The sequence below is a fragment of the Emydura macquarii genome, unplaced genomic scaffold (assembly GCF_026122565.2).
Source record: "Emydura macquarii macquarii isolate MOO-44397 ecotype Brisbane River unplaced genomic scaffold, CSIRO-AGI_Emac_v2 contig_729, whole genome shotgun sequence".
NCBI classification, from domain to species: Eukaryota; Metazoa; Chordata; order Testudines; family Chelidae; genus Emydura; species Emydura macquarii.
Genome location: NW_027130866.1, coordinates 1237998 through 1254170, shown reverse-complemented (window position 1 = coordinate 1254170; position 16173 = coordinate 1237998). Strand labels below are relative to the sequence as shown.

Here is a 16173-nt window from a genome sequence, read left to right as displayed (position 1 = left end):
AACTTAAAATGAATCCACGCTGCACTAGATAACAAGGAGCTGGTCAAGGATGGGTTCAAAGGGAATGGGACCTTGAAAAACAAATGACACGGTGAGAGAGGGAATAGGGAAAAGTCTAGACAAGTGTGCACAGGTTTTCCAATTATCTGGAAAGGCTGAGTTGTCAAACCACTTTGCTTAACTTTGCCTCTGTTGCAATAAGTCCAATTTTGGCTGTGTGTGGAAATTGTACAATTCATTTTAAAGAAAATCAGACCCTTTTTGAGAAAAATAAGTAAACTGTAAATGTGTTGATGTGGGTGCAGGTTTAGGTGAATATTTATTGTAATTTACCTAGACACATAACTAGCCTTTGTGGAGAATATCATCTTGATATAAAAGCGCCATGCGTATGGACTAGTGATCTAGAGTGCGTTACTTCACTGAGTCATCACAACAAAGCCATCAGCAGCCAGAGCAGCTCTGATGTGCACTGGCAGAACTGCGTGGGAATAGTTGCACACACACGAATACTGATTACTCTGTAACACCTTCTGTCTCAAAGCACTTTACAAATATCATTGCGAGAAGCCCCATCGTCCTTTGAGAGGTAGCTAACTAGTATTATCTCCATTTCACAGAGGGACAATCTTGAGGCATGGAGAGGCTAAGCGATTTGCCCAAGGTCATTCTAGCAACTTGGTGTCAGAGCTGGGGCCTGATTCCCATTCCTGAGCTTCTTCCTGCCAGCCACACTGCCTCTGCCTGCTCTGCTCAGTGCCTTGGGACCTTCACATTTGCAAGCACTCAGTTAACCTGATTTAAAATGTTGAGGGGAGCGGCTCGTGTGATGTTCATTTGAATAGCTTCTGCACAATCTTTCTGTGTGACAGAATAAAGAGCAGGAACATGTGGTACTTATACAATGATATATTTTGAAAGGTGTAATTTGCACACCCACAACTCTGAGTGATGTACAACACTGTGTGTGTATCATAGTGTTTGCTCTCACAAACCATGACTTGTACACAAAGACTGGGAGCACATCTAAATACTTACATGGCTCCTGGCACACTAGTATCTGAATACTTCATAGTCATTAACGTATTTATTATGCTTGCGACACCCTGCGAGGCAGGGCAGTGCTACTGTCTCTATTTTAGATGGAGGAAACTGAGGCACAGAGCCACTGAGTGACTAGCTGTAGGTCACACAGGGAATCTGTGGCAGTGCCACACATTGAACTTCCTGAACCCCAACCTAGCGCTTTAACCAAGAACACCTTCATGGCCTTATGGAAGATATTAGCAATTCCCCTTCTCGGATCTGTTTTCCTTGCCGGATGTGGGCACATGTCCTACCAGCGTAACTGAGTTCATGTGCATGCCCCAAATCTGATCATCTCGAAACAGAGATCCCAAAGTAGAACGAAGGTGGAACCTGTCCTGAGACGAGTGGTGCATAGAAACTGCCGTGTGCCCCATCTGTCTCATTAAACAGGCAGCAGTTTAGTTTGTCAAATCATAGACTGAGTGTCCCTTACAGATCTGTAGAAACTCGAGCTGGCAAAGACCGGTTGGGTCTAATTTACCCTGCCACTCACAGGGCAAGGCAGGGCAACTTATACCCTTCAATGCAGTGGAGTTCTTTAGGGATGGGGACTGCCCTTTCTCTCAGTGCCACGGTGATCACGGCCTTTGCAAGCCAGGCTGCAGCCATGGCCCAGGGGACTGTAACCACCAGCGGATAAAAGAGCTAGCGATGGGATCATGAGATGACTGGCTCCTCTCTGAGCAATAGGGCACCCATCAGAGTGATGCTGCTCCAAGGACACAAGCAGCTCCCCTGCTGTCAGTCATTTCATTACAGGCAAGTGGGAGGCTAGTAATTGGTATTGGCAAGCTTCATATGTTATAGTCCCTAGCGTTTCTCCAGAGGCAGACGTAGTTAAGAAGGGTTTGTTCAAGAGCTGTTGTTTGCTTTCTTTAATTTTTTGATTATTTTGTTACTGGAGGTGGCAAACCAGCTGCCCAACTCTAAAACCTGATGAGCTAGTGAATCTCAAACTGATCCAGGCCAGTCGTCATTTCTCATCTGATCCGAGCCCTGGTGAGATTTGCTGATAGGGAGTAGTGTTGGACGTGAGTAGACGTGGCTATGATAAGTTTCTATGGCATGATCCATACTGGGGCTGATTCAGTGTTCGTGAGAATTTAAATTCTCATTTCCCTTTTGTCCTTCATATCATGGTTTGTGCCTGCAACTTGCCTGCATAGCTTAAATTTAAGATAATTGCTGTCTATAAATGAGCTTATGACACCGCCAGTAGGTAAAGGATGGGATGTAACTCATTCCTTTATCAGTTTTGCTCTGCTTGCTCCTGAGCTTGTACAGTAGCTATGATCTGAACCTTATCACACGGTAGTTCTTCCATATTAAGCCTCTTAACTTCTTACTGCTACATACATCAGCAAAAACAAAAAAATAGGAGCATGAGCAATTGGCCCCATGTTATGTGGAAGGGACAGCTGGAGAAGTTGCCAGAGTGCAAGGCACTTATATTCCAGAAGCTGTCTCTTGTAGCATAACACAGGGAATATTGGTTGCAAGCCACTCCCCAGAGAGATTTTAGACCGAAGTTCCTTATTGCTTCCTCCTACTTTTCTTTATTGTATAGCGTCATTGCCTGAAGTGCTTTAACAAATCCTATACAAGCTCCATGTTACACAGCTCTAGCTTCAATTTGGAGACCAATAGAACCTTACAGCCAGATACCATGCTGCAATAAACACAGGACAGACCATTTAGTGCTGCTGTTGCTCACTTAAACTTTAAAGTTTAATTGTTTCGCGTAACTGTTGGTACTATGATGAATAGAACCGGGAAAGGAGAGTTGAGTCAGAGGGGGAGGGAGAATGTCCTCGGGGTTAGAGCACAGGATTGTGTTTAAGGACTTCTGGGTTCTGTTCTCAGAACCACCCCGGCTCACTGTGTGACATGAGACAAGAGTGAATTAAAAAACAGGATAATGCCAACAGAGTACCTGAGAGCCAGATTAAGTGTTCATGCAGTGGCAAGTTTTCGCATGAACTTTGCAGTATATCAAAACAGACCAGCTAATATAGAATCATAGAAGATTAGGGTTGGAAGGGACCTCAGAAGGTCATCTAGTCCAACCCCCTGCTCAAAGCATGACCATTCTGCATTCTTGCATGCCGGGTTGAATCACTCTAAAATAACGTTAAGTATGGAAAATATTCCACAAAAGTGATCAAATATTTAGAAAAACTGAGCTATGAGGAAAGGTTAAAAATACTGGCCATGTTTAGTCTTGAGAAAAACAGATTGAGGAGGGACCTGATAACTATCTTCAGATATGTTAAGGGCTGTTATAAAGAGTATGCTGATCAATTGTTCTCCATGTCCCCTGAAGGCAGGACAAGAAGTAATGGGCTTAATCTGCAGCAAGGGAGATTTAGGTTAGATGTTAGGAAAACCTTCTAACTATAGGGGTAGTTAAACTCTGGAAGAGGCTTCCAAGGGAGGCTGTGGAACCCATCATTGTGGGGTTTTAAGAGCCGGTTGGACAAACACCTGTTAGGAATGGTCCTGTCTCAGTGCAGCAGGCTGGACTAGATGGCTTCTCAAGGTCCCTTTCAGACCTACATTTCTATGATTCTACCTTTCCTATATTGCAGCAATAATTGACCAATTGTTTCCATTTTGAACACGTGAATAAGAATTCACAGGTCTGTTTATACATTAAATGCAGGTTAATCCTTGAGATTAGTTCTTATTATTTTAGTTTTGCACTTGCTCTTCACACATACATGAACAACTTTTGTGTCAGTCCTGATGGGGAACAATAACAATATCACCTATCTCTTATATACCTCCATAGAGCTCAAACAACATGAATAGCATTATTCCCATTTTTCAGGTGAGGAAACTGAGGCACAGAGAGATACAGTAACATGTCCAAGGTCACCCAGCAGGGCAGAGGCAGGGCTGTGAATAGACCCCAAGTTTTCCCAGTCCAGGGCCCTACCAAGCTACTGTGTCCTGCCTACTAGATGAGTCTGAATATATTCTGTGGCATTTTGGTGTCATCTTTTCTTATTGCTGGTGTCTGAAATTTTGCTTTTTTTTTATTGTTTCTACGTTGATTTACTTTTTAAAAAGGGAACTCATTGTCCATTTCATTGCAGCGTAAATAGTCTGGTTTTCATGTTAGAGTCGAGGTATGTATTAGGAAGTGGGTTGTACTGTGCATTTTTCAAGGGAGAGCTTGTTACATTTGTGGACAAAAGGGCCCACATTCTGATCTCATTTACATTGGTGTAAACCAGGAGAAAGTCAATGGAGTTAGACTGATGTAAAATGAGTGTGACAGCTCAATCAGGGCCATTGTGCCTTGCAGCTGGTGGAGCCATTTACGGCTGTGCATAGTGGGTGTGGAATGCTGTCATTGGTATAAATATGTAGAGGATTTTGAGTCTGGTAACGTCTCACACCCATTGTGCATGGGCCTAAATGGTAATGCAAGGGACAGAGATAGAATCAGGACAACTCAAAATAACTTAGGGTTTGTTGACATATAGTGTAGCTAATATCCCTACTAAAATACTATTGGCGTGTGCTAAACCACTGCCAGCACAGCTCGTGGGGCTGCAAGCTGCACTGTTGCTATATGTTGTAATTTTAATGGTCTCCTGCAGCATTGTCATAGCTCATACTATCACAGAATGTATCCACACCCCCTAAACTGTTGGCTTCCCTTGCACAGGTTGCTGGGAAGGCAGTGCTAATAACAGGCTGTGACAAAGGATTTGGACATGCCGTGGCAAAGCAGCTCCATGCAAAGGGATTCACTGTTTTTGCTGGTTGTTTGCTGGCGGTGAGTACTACATTGTTACCTCTGTTAGAGGGTGTGAAGGGCACATTGTAAAGGGATAGCAACATGCTGATTTTAAAGCCAAAAGCCTGTGATCAATGAAAATCTCTCTCTGCATTTTTAAAGAAGTTCAAATTAATCTTTTTTTTTTTTTTTTTTCTTGGACTTCAGCATTTCTTCCTCAGCCATGCAGAGTCAATGCAGCTAGTGGTGGGAAAGCTCTGACAGACTATCTCATCCAGGACTGCTCAGCCTGAGCCTGCCCTGCCCCACTCTTGGGTTAAGTTACTGGCAGCGCAGATCCCAGGCACTCAGTGCTTTTACCACAATTGAAACAGCAACAATAAATTCTACAAAATGCAGAACAAGCTTCCCAAATAGCAGTAATACTTGCTCCGCCCAACAATGACTGGGCCCCTGCTAGCCCTCGAGGGACTTCTCCAGGTCCCTTCCAACCCTACATGTCTATGAATCTATGTAGCCACCCATGGCCCCCACTTCCCTCTCCCTATCTCAAAAACCTGGGGGGAAATGTGAGCTTTGCAACGTGGTCTGTTTCATCTACTGATGCATCTTGTCACTTAGCTAGACGGTGAGCTCTTCAGGGCAGGGACTGCAGCACCTGGCAACACAGGGCCCTGATTTCTGTTTTAGATCTCTAGATGCTGCTGCAACGTGCACAAAAATGCTGATAGATCTGGCTCTGGCCTACCACCCTCTGTTCCTGTCTCCTTCTCAGCCATCTTCACACTACCTTTCATCTGTGGGATGCTCTCCTCACACCTGATTCCAAGCCACCCTTTATGCCTTATTAAAATCACATCTAGAAACTCTCTTCTGCCACCTCGCCTACAGGACGTAAGGGGACATAAATAACTCAACTCCCCATCAAGGCATTTCGGAGTAGTAATGACTTACTATTATTTATTGTTGTTTATTTGCTTGGCTGCCTTGCAGCTAGTTCTTGGTTGAACGAAGGCTAGAGGAGAAAACCCTGAACTTAATCTGCTGTGGAGAAAAAGTCAGGCAGTTGGCACTGAAGCTCAGCTCTGCCCTCTGGCATCTCCTGCAGCTGTGCTGGCTTCCAAATGTCTCCCAAGTCTTGGGGCCCCATCAGTACCATCGAGAGGAGGGGATTGGTCCTAAGGCAAGCCTCCGTCTCCTTATTTTTTTCTGCTTAGGTGTACATGCCAAAGGTTTGGGTACGATTGTTGCCCTCTTCAAACTAGCTTGTTGGAATGTGAGGACAATGTGCCCTGCAATCTTAAACGATCTAGAGGAGGTCAATGACCTCAGAAAGACAGCCATCATTGACAGAGAGCTGGAAAAACCTGACATAGATGTAGCTACTCTCTCTGAAAGCAGACCAGCTCTACACAAGATGCCTTTTACTGTCTTCTGACATGAAAGAAGCAAATAAGACTGCCAACATCATCAGTATAAATGCCCCAATATTTTCTTCCATCTCTGAAAAGAAGGACTTGTTCTATCAGCATCTCAACAGTGTCATCAGTAAGCTACCACTGGGTAAGCGATGCTATGCCCACAATATTTTCTTCCATCTCTGAAAAGAAGGACACCCAAGATCTGGACACTGGCACCAACTAGATTTAATTGTCACCCACAGAAAACACCTACAGGATGTTCTTGATACTCACAATTCCACAGTGCAGACTGAGACTCAGACCATGCACTTATATTCTGCAAAATAAGGCTTTCCATCCTACAAAACAAAGTTGTTGCCCATGCAATATCAACAATAAAAGAGACCTTGCCATTCCCTGCAAATCTCAGGGAAGCAAACTATGTCATTGATTGCACTTCCCCTGAATGCTGATGCAGCATGAAACACATTTAGAATGAATATCCATGTAGCTGCAACCTTAGCTTTTGTTAAAAAGGCTGTACAAGAGAAAGACTAGTTTGCAGCAAGCTCTGAAGAAATGCTTCTAGTTTCTGAAGCAAACTACGTAGCATTTCTTCACCACCACATGAACCCCTCTCCTGAGGTATGCTAACCTCGGAGTGGCCAAAAGTGCATTACAACAAACATCAAGCCACTGTGCTCAATCACACTGGCTCGATCTGTGCAAAAAAATACAAATGTCCTTTGTATATATGAGGTATGTATGATGGAGTCAAGAAAGCAATACGTCCTTCAGCCAAGAAAACTGCCTCACTCAAATCTCTTAGTGGAGACATCATCGACAGAGACAAATAGATGCAATACCAAGTGGAACACTACCAGGAACTCCATTCACGTGAAACCACTGTTTCTGAAGCAGCTGTAAATGAGATCATCAGACTATTGAAGATCTCGATATAGAACCGTCTATAAATGAGTCTGAAAAGTCAGTCACCTTCTAGCACCAGGAATGGCTACAAGAAAAGATGGAATTCCATCTGAAGCACAGAAAAAAGGAGAACAGGTGTCAGACTCGCTGGACGGCCAGCTGAGGTAGGAGATGTAGGCTGGAATGGGCTGGCTAGCATGGAAGCAGGCACAGGCTGGAGCAGGCTCAAGGGCTGGATGGAGCGGAAGCAGCTTATCAGAACTACTAGGAAATGGGAGAGTTCCTAGCCAGGTAGTGATGTTGAACAGACTGGAGAGACTGGTTTCTTTAGGAGCCTGTACGCCTGACTTGGGATCCCCTGGGTGGGTCCTCACCTGTGGTTTGGCTGAACCCCGGTTGTATAGCTTGGGGCCTATCACGAGACCTGCAGGTCGTGCTTCTGATGATGCATCACACTCTGTCTCAGGGATGACTCAGGCAGGCTCAGAGGTAACTCTACCTTAGGAAGGCTCAGGCCAGAAGTAAGTCATCATATCAGATTGTGCATATGCCTCCTGGAGGGAAAGAAGGATCCCACAAACATGAAGGATGTCAACATTATAATGTTGTACAAAAACAAAGGGGATCAGAGTGATTGCAACAGCTGCAGAGGAAACTCTCTCCTTAGTGTTGTAGGCAAGGCATGAACTGCAAGTTCTTGCTGAACATGTATATCCAGTCAGTGAGGCTTCCATGCTGGCAGATCAACTATCAACGTGGTCTTGAGACTGAGGCAACTGCAAGAAAAGTGTCAGGAGCAAGGAAAATCTCTCTACATGGACTTCATAAATCTTACAAAAGCTTTGAACTGGTCAGCAGAAAGGGCTGTTTCCAATTGCTAGAGACAGCTGGTTGGCCCCTGTCCTCCTCAGTCTGATTTTTATCTTTCCATGATGGCATGAAGGCTAGAGTCCAGTATAATGATGATCAATTTGACAGCTTTGAAATCTGCAGTGGTGTCAAACCAGGATGTGTTTAGGCGCCAACACTTTTTGGTATAATCTTCTCTCTCCTGCTTCATCATGCTTTCTCATCTAGAACCAATACGGCACATCCCCATACAAGATCAGACGGGGAAGTCTTCAACATCGCATGTCTAAGAGCAAAAAGCAAACTCAAAGGCATGCTGCTAAGAGAATTTCTTTTTGCTGTTGCTCAAGAATTGGACTTTTTAACCACTTGTGATATTGTAACATGATACTCAATAACCAAACCGCTTTGGTGCTTACACCGTTGTCTGTTGAGACAGATGGCTGCCATGTATTGTTTATTTGTGTTACTGTAGTGCCTACGAGTCCTAGTCATGGACCAGAACCCCATTGCACTAGGCACTGTATAAAAACCAAACAAACGGAGAGCCCCTACCTAAAGAAGCTTACAGTCTAAGTCTAAGACAAGAGACAACAAATGGATACAGACAGATGGGGGAGGACAAGGAAACAGTGAAAGAATATTGCTCAGCATGACAGGCAGTGATCTCTGCACGCCAGCAGCCTAACCTGTGTCATGGTTTTTGTAGGCACCCCAGCAAAATAGGGGGTTGAGGAGGGGTTTGAAGGTGGATAGTGAGGTAGCTAGCAATATTATCATTGTGCTGCTCAGTCTCCTTCGCCTGTGTATGACCCTTGCTTGTTCCGTCACGTCACTGAGACTGTAAGTTCCTGGGCAGGGGCCCAAGCTCTTGTGAACTCTTTGCTTGGTTGGGGGCAGAAGCCATCTAGCATAGTTGGGATATTTGAAAAATAAGGCAGGGAAAGACTCCGAGCTTAGGAAATCACATGGCAAATGTGCTGCCAGCAGGCCACTCCTGCCTTGGTTTTAAACCAGGGATATGGTTAGCGTTAGTGCCTCCAACCTTTGCAAGAGTAGTGGTAGCTCCTGGGCAAAGAGGGAGGCGCTCAGGAAGCAGGCTCCTGAATGTTCTAGGATCACAGGCAGTGAGTATAGAGTATGGAGCACCAGAGCAACATGCTACCAGAAAGGCGGGCAGCTCCCTTCTGCTTGGACTTCACCTTCCAGAGAGCCACATGGGGTAGCCCCAATGCAGGAGGCTGGGGCAGTGAAAGTGCCTGTCTGTTTCCATAGGCCAAGCTGAGTGGAACGTTTTTAAAAAGGAGCAGCGAGGAGGGCCAAGTAACCTCAGGGTTAATATAATCATTGAAGATTTTATTAATAACAGAGTAAACAAAAGACAGGTCTTTTAGTATTTTTACTTTACCGTGGTCCTTTAAGATCATTTAAAACTGACTAGGAAATCTTTGAAGGTGGCCATTTTAATCAAGGTGTGTGGATGGCTGGAGATCACAGCGGCACTCCAGAAAGCCCACAGTACAAGATAAGAGCTTAAGATGCTCGAAAATGACCTCCCCTGGCCCTACCCATTGTCAGCGAAGGTCACATTCTGTCAATGCACCAGAAAGGAAAGTTGGCTGGGCCAGAGACCTCAGCTGACATATTTCATAAGCTGACAGAAGACAGAGTCCTGTTGGACAATTTCCATCCAAAGGCTCTGTAAATCCTCTAGTACTAGCGTCATGTGTTGCTTTGAGCTGGCCCTTCACTGCTGCATCACTTTGCTCCACAGCCTGCTTTAAGTTGAGATGGGAACAGCAGGTGGAAAGCACGGAGTGAACATGGAATAGAATGTTAATAGGGCTATTTCAGGAGATTGACACACCAGTGGAGAGCAGAGGGGGCACTTGAGGGCAATCAAATGAACTAAGTTTACCCCACAGTTAGCCTGATTATCTGTAGTTCTGTATGACCAGTCTGGTCATTTTCAGAAGCAAGGAAGTTTCACCTCTTGGTCTCAAGTTAAAACCCGTCCCTGGAAAGTATTGGCCTAGGAGGCAGAGTGGTCTAATGCAGGGTTTCTCAGCCTTTATAGGTTGGTGATGCCACACTGAAAGTAAAAAAATTTCATCCCTTACACTTATTGTAAAAGTAAAAATAAAAAATGTCTCAGTGATAACAGTGCTAAGCCTACAGAATTTATAGGAGGATGCGTTCTAGATGTTGAGAGCGAATATTTGACCTTGAAGGGTAAAGGTGTGCAGAGAGTGGGACAGCAAGTTTTTCTGTTTAGATTGTTATAAAATTTTCAACACTTTATAACATCCCCAACCCACATCCTTCGATTGCTAAGAGGTCATGATCTATTGGTTGTCGAGTGGTTAGAGCTGGGGACATGGAATCAGGAAACATGGGGCCAATGCCAAGTGATTTCACAGGCTCGCTGTATGACCTTGAGCAAGTTGCGCTATCACTCTATGACTCAGTTTCCTTATGTACAAAGGATGTATTAATACTCACCCATCCTTGTAAAGCACTTTGAGATCCTAGGAGGAAAGGTCAGATGGAAGCATGACTACCACCTGTCTGTTTCATGGCTTCCTGTTCGTTGCTTTATCAAAGCACAGGATTTTTATTCATTGCACTGATGCTGTCACTTTCCAGAAACCTTACAAGCATTTAAAGGTCTCAGCTGCCCATCAGCAGTGGAAGGCAGCAGGGTCAATTTCAAAGGAGACATACACCATGTCTGCTACCTCTTCCACTCTAAAGGTGAGCTGTGCCAAGTCCTTAAACACTTCCTCTGCAGTTCTGTTTTACAGGCCACAGCTCCAGACTGTCCTGCTGAGCCAAATGGGCACAGCTGTTTTAAATTGCAGCTCTTCCTTTTTGGACTCCTCAAACAGCATGGATACAGCAGAGCATCTTCCCAACTTCAGTGTTCAGAGTGAGGAGGCAGGGAAGGGATGAAGCCCCACCATGACTAGCAGCCCGGGCAGAGAGCAGTTGCCCAAGACGGTGGGGCCTCTTTGACATTGGTGGAAGTTGAGATCAGGCCCTTCTGGAATGAGATGCTGGTTTTCAGTGTTTCTTCTGAGATTGCATTAGTGCGGGCAGAGAGAATTGGCAGCACCTGGCAAAACTCCCTGATAACTGACTTTGGGCTAAGGGGCTAATTTGGACTAATCTGTTGCTAATAATCTGATTGCAGTAGGAATAGAAACATCCTGGATTAGATGTGGTGCTGGAGCCATGTGAAGAGTTAGTCCTGTAGGTCTCCCATGGCATCTTGGAAGCAGCCCTGATTCCTGGGCTATTCCCAATAAAACTCTTACCTCACTGCAAACACATGGGCCTGCCCGTGCCCCGTCCACCTTGTCCCGCCCTGCGACACTCCATGGGCCTCCTTGTGATCTACCCACCCTGTCCTGCCCCGCCCCATGATGTTCCCTGGGCCTCCCTGCACGCTGCCCACCCCACATCATGACCCCATATGACAAGGGCCTCGGTGAGACCTGCTCACCCCATGACATGATCCCGTGCCACATGGGCCTTGCAGGACTGGCCTGACCCACACCATGATACTGTGTCAGAACTGAGCAGGCACTTCCCCATCCCCAGAGAGGGGAAATAACTAAGAGACTCATCCACATGGAGGTGAAAGTTTCCTCTGCTGCTGGCTCCCAGGCACTGGAGCAGCCCTTGATCTGAGTGGTGGCCAGGGCTGTGATGACGCTAGTAGGTAGGGCAGAGCAAAGTCAATTCCACTGAAAGGAGCCTGTGGAGAGCAGCTGGCTGCAGGCCCAGAGCAGGTGCAGCAAGGAGATCCGGGCCAGTTTATCAAGGGCAGGGATTACGGCTGCCAGGTTAGTCGTACAGGAACAGCAGCAAAACAGGCGCTAGCCACAGCACTAACTTTACTGTGCACAAAAACTGTAGATTGCTTCCAGCTCTCGGTAAAGATGTGCGGCTGTACATGAGGAACAGCCAGACTGGATCAGATCAATGGTCCATCTAGCCCAGTATCCTGTCGTCCAACAGGGACCAATGCCAGGTGCTTCAAGGAGAATGAACAGAACAGGCAATCATCAAGTGATTCATCCCGTCGGCCGTTCCCAGCCTCTGGCAAACAGCCATCCCTGCCTATCCCAGCTAATAGCCATTGATGGATCTGTCCTCCATGAACTTATCTAGCTCTTTTTTGAACCCAGTTATAGTCTAGGCCTTCACAGCATAGTCTGGCAAGGAGTTCCACAGGGTGACTGTGCGTTGTGTGAAGAAATACTTCTTTTTGTTCGTTTTAAACCTGCTGCCTATTAATTTCATTTGGTGACCCCGAGTTCTTGTGTTGTGAGAAGGAGTAAATAACACTTCCTGATTTACTTTCTCCACCCAGTCATGATTTTATAGACCTCTATCATATCCCCCCTTAGTCATCTCTTTTCCAAGCTTATTATTAATCTCTCCTCATATGGAAGGTTTTCCATGACCCTAATCATTTTAGTTGTTCTTTTCTGTACCTTTCCCAATTCCAATATATTATCTTTTTTGAGATGGGGTGACCACTCAGAATTCAAGATATGGGCGTACCATGGATTTATAAAAAGGCAATACAATATTTCTGTCTTATTATCTGTCCCTTTCCTAATGATTCCCAACGTTCTGTTAGCTTTTTTGACTGCTGCTGCACATTGGCAGTGAATTTTTTCAGAAAACTATCCACGACTCCAAAATCTCTTTCGTGAGGGTAAGAACTAATTTAGACCCCAACTTTTTATATGTATAGTTGGGATTATGTTTACCAATGTGTATTACTTTGTATTTATCAACATTAAGTTTCATCTGCCATTTTATTGCCCAGTAATCCGGTTTTGTGAGATCCCTTTTAATTCTTTGCAGTCTGCTTTGGACTTAACCATTTTGAGTAATTTTGTATCATCTGCGAATTTTGCCACCTCACTGTTTACCCCCTTTTCCAGATCATTTATGAATATGTTGAACAGTACAGGTTCCAGTACAGACCCCTGGGACACCACTATTTACCTCTCCATTCTGAAAACTGACCATTTATTCCTACCCTTTGTTTCCTATCTTTTAACCAGTTACTGAGCCAGGAGAGGATCTTCCCTCTTATCCCATGACAGCTTACATTGCTTAAGAGCTTTTGGTGAGGGACCATGTCAAAGACTTTCTGAAAATCTAAATACACTATATTATTATTATATACACTGAATCATGCTTGTCCACATGCACGTTGACCCCGTCAAATAATTCTATTAGATTGGGTGAGGGATCATTTCCCTTTACAAAAACCATGTTAACTCTTCCCCCAACAAATCATGTTCGATTGTGTTTGACAATTCTGTTCTTTATTATAGTTTCAACAAATTTACCTGGTATTGAAGTTAGGCTTACCAGCCTGTAATTGCCACGATCGCCTCTGGAGCCTTTTAAAAAAATTGGCGTCATATTAGCTATCCTCCAGTCATCTGGTACAGAAACTGATTTAAATGATAAGTTACATTCCACAGTTAGTAGTTCTGCAATTTCACATTTGAGTTCCTTCAGAACTCTTGGGTGTATTCCATCTGGTCCTGGTGACTTATTACTTTTTAATTTATCAGTTTGTTCCAAAACCTAATGACAGCTCAATCTGGGACAGTTCCTCAGGTTTGTCACCTAAAAAGAATGGCTCAGGTTTGGGTATCTCCCTCACATCCTCAGCTTTGAAGACCGATGCAAAGAATTCTCCGAAATAGCCTTATCTTGCTTGAGTGCTCCTTTAGCATCTCAAACATCCAGTGGCCCCACTGGTCGTTTAGCCGGCTTCCTGCTTTTGATGTACATAAAAAAACGTTTTGCTGTTATTTTTTGAGTCTTTGGCTAGCTGTTCTTCAAATTCTCTTTCAGCTTTCCTAATTATATTTTTACTCTGCACTTGCCAGAGTTTATGCGTCTTTCTATTTTCCTCAATAGGATTTAACTTCCACTTTTTAAAGGATGCCTTTTTGTCTCCAATGGCTTCTTGTACTTCGCTGTTTAGCCACGGTGGCACTTTTTTGGTCCTCTTACTATGTTTTTTAATATAGGGTATACATTTAAGTTGAACCTCCATTATGGTGTCTTTACAAAGTTTCTATGCAGCTTTCAGGGATTTCACTTTTGGCACTGTACCTTTTAATTTCTGTTTAACTAACTTGCTTATTTTTGTGTAGTTTCCCTCTCTGAAATTAAATGCTACCATGATGGACTGCTTTGTCCCCTCACCCCCGACTCCCACAGGAACGTTAAATTTTATTATGTTATGGTCACTGTTACCAAGCTGTTCAGCTATATTTACGTCTTGGACCAGATCCTGTGCTCCACTTAAGACTAAATCAGGAATTACCTCTTCTTTTGTGAGTTCCAGGACTAGCTACTCCAAGAAGCAGTCATTTAAGGTTTCAAGAAAATGTATCTCTGCACCCCATCCTGAGGTGACATGTACCCAGTCAATATGGGGATAATTGAAATCCCCTATTATTATTCAATGAAGTGGGTTTCTGCCCATGAAAGCTTATGCCCAAATAAATGTGTTTGTCTTTAAGGTACCACAGGACTCTCACTGTTTTCCTATTATCATTGAGTTTTTTATTTTTATAGCCTCTCTAATCTCTCTGAGCATTTCACAATCACTATCACCATCCTGGTCAGGTGCTCAGTAGTATATCCCTAATGCTCTATTCTTATTATTCAAACATGGAATTACTATCCATAGAGATTCTATGGCACATTTTGCTTAATTTAAGATTTTTATTTCATTTGACTCTATGCTTTCTTTCACATATAGTGTCACTCCCCCACCAGTGTGACCTATTCTGTCCTTCCAATATATTTTGTACCCTGGTATTACGGTATCCCATTGATTATCCTCATTCCACCAAGTTTCTGTGGTGCCTATTATATCAATATCCTCATTCAAGACGAGGCATTGAAGTTCACCCATATTAGTATTTAGACTTTCAGCATTTGTATATAAGCACAAAAAATGGTCACTTTTTAGCTGTCTGGTATTAGGCGATGTAATTGAATGGGACTGTTTTTCATTTGACTGTTTCTCATCAGATCCTACCCATATTTTATCCTCTTCCTTCCTCTCCTCCTTACTAGGATATAGAGAATCTCCATTAATAGATCCTCCCCTAATGATGTCTCTGTCCAAACTACATGCTCCACCACTTCATATAGTGCTGCCTAGTGACTACACATTATAATGTTTAAACCTTCCATCATATCTCCCCCCTTTAATCTTTCTTTCCCGTATTTTAACAATTTTAAAACTCTAAAAAAAATCTTTTCAAACTAACATTTAAAATTTCAGCACACATCTGTGTGTTACTCATCCCTGAATCCTACTGGGTTTTTAATTATACAGCCAAAATGGAGACTAGGCTGTCCTAGCAGATTTGGAGTAGGTTCCTCTTCCTTTTCCTTGTTCTGCATCTTGTTCTCAGTTGATCATTGAGTCTTTGGAACAAACTGAAGATGTCAGCAGTTTTTGCAGAACTCCCTGTGGTTTGTCTCAATTGTGTATGACCTGGGCAATGCATTCTTTTTCTTTAGAACAGCTGGAGTTCTCCATTCACTTCCTTCATCCAGTTTGACACAAACATGGCCATCGGGTTCCAAATCAGGGAATTCTGTAGCTGACGTCAGTTATAAAAGTGTTCATAAACATTTTTTGCCTTTTGATCCAATTCGGCCACTCATCTCAGATCTGTCCTCTTTGGGACTAGATTATTTTCCAGGGTCGGAACAGTAGAGCTGAGTTGCCTTCCCATCAGGAGCTGGGCTGGGCTGTGCCCAGTAGCTACTAATGGTGTTGGCCTGTAGCTCGGAAGAGCAAGGAAAGGCTCTTGCTGCTTCAGTATTTCTTGGCTGTCTGTACAGCCCTGCCAATCTCTCCATTTGCTTGTGGGTAATGCAGGCTGCTAGTGATGTGTTCAAACCCTCATTTGTTTGGAATGACATAAATGCAGCTGCGGTGAAATGTGGTCCGTTGTCTGTCAATAATAGTTCTGAAATACCAGAATGGGCAAATGTGCTCTTTAATTTCTTGATAACACTGCAACATATGACATCTTTCAGATATATTATTTCAGTATATCTAGAAAAATAATCCATTACAACTAGGTA

The 16173-nt window shown here is 43.9% G+C and overlaps 1 protein-coding gene across 1 annotated transcript in view; it reads left to right on the top strand.

Moving 5' to 3' along the window:
- Positions 1–16173, top strand: part of LOC137149353 (D-beta-hydroxybutyrate dehydrogenase, mitochondrial-like) — a 35105-nt gene that overhangs the window by 6941 nt on the left and 11991 nt on the right. The window contains exon 2 of the mRNA XM_067542859.1: positions 4766–4876. Coding sequence (XP_067398960.1) covers positions 4766–4876 — 111 coding nt within the window. The remainder of the gene's footprint in view (positions 1–4765; positions 4877–16173) is intronic.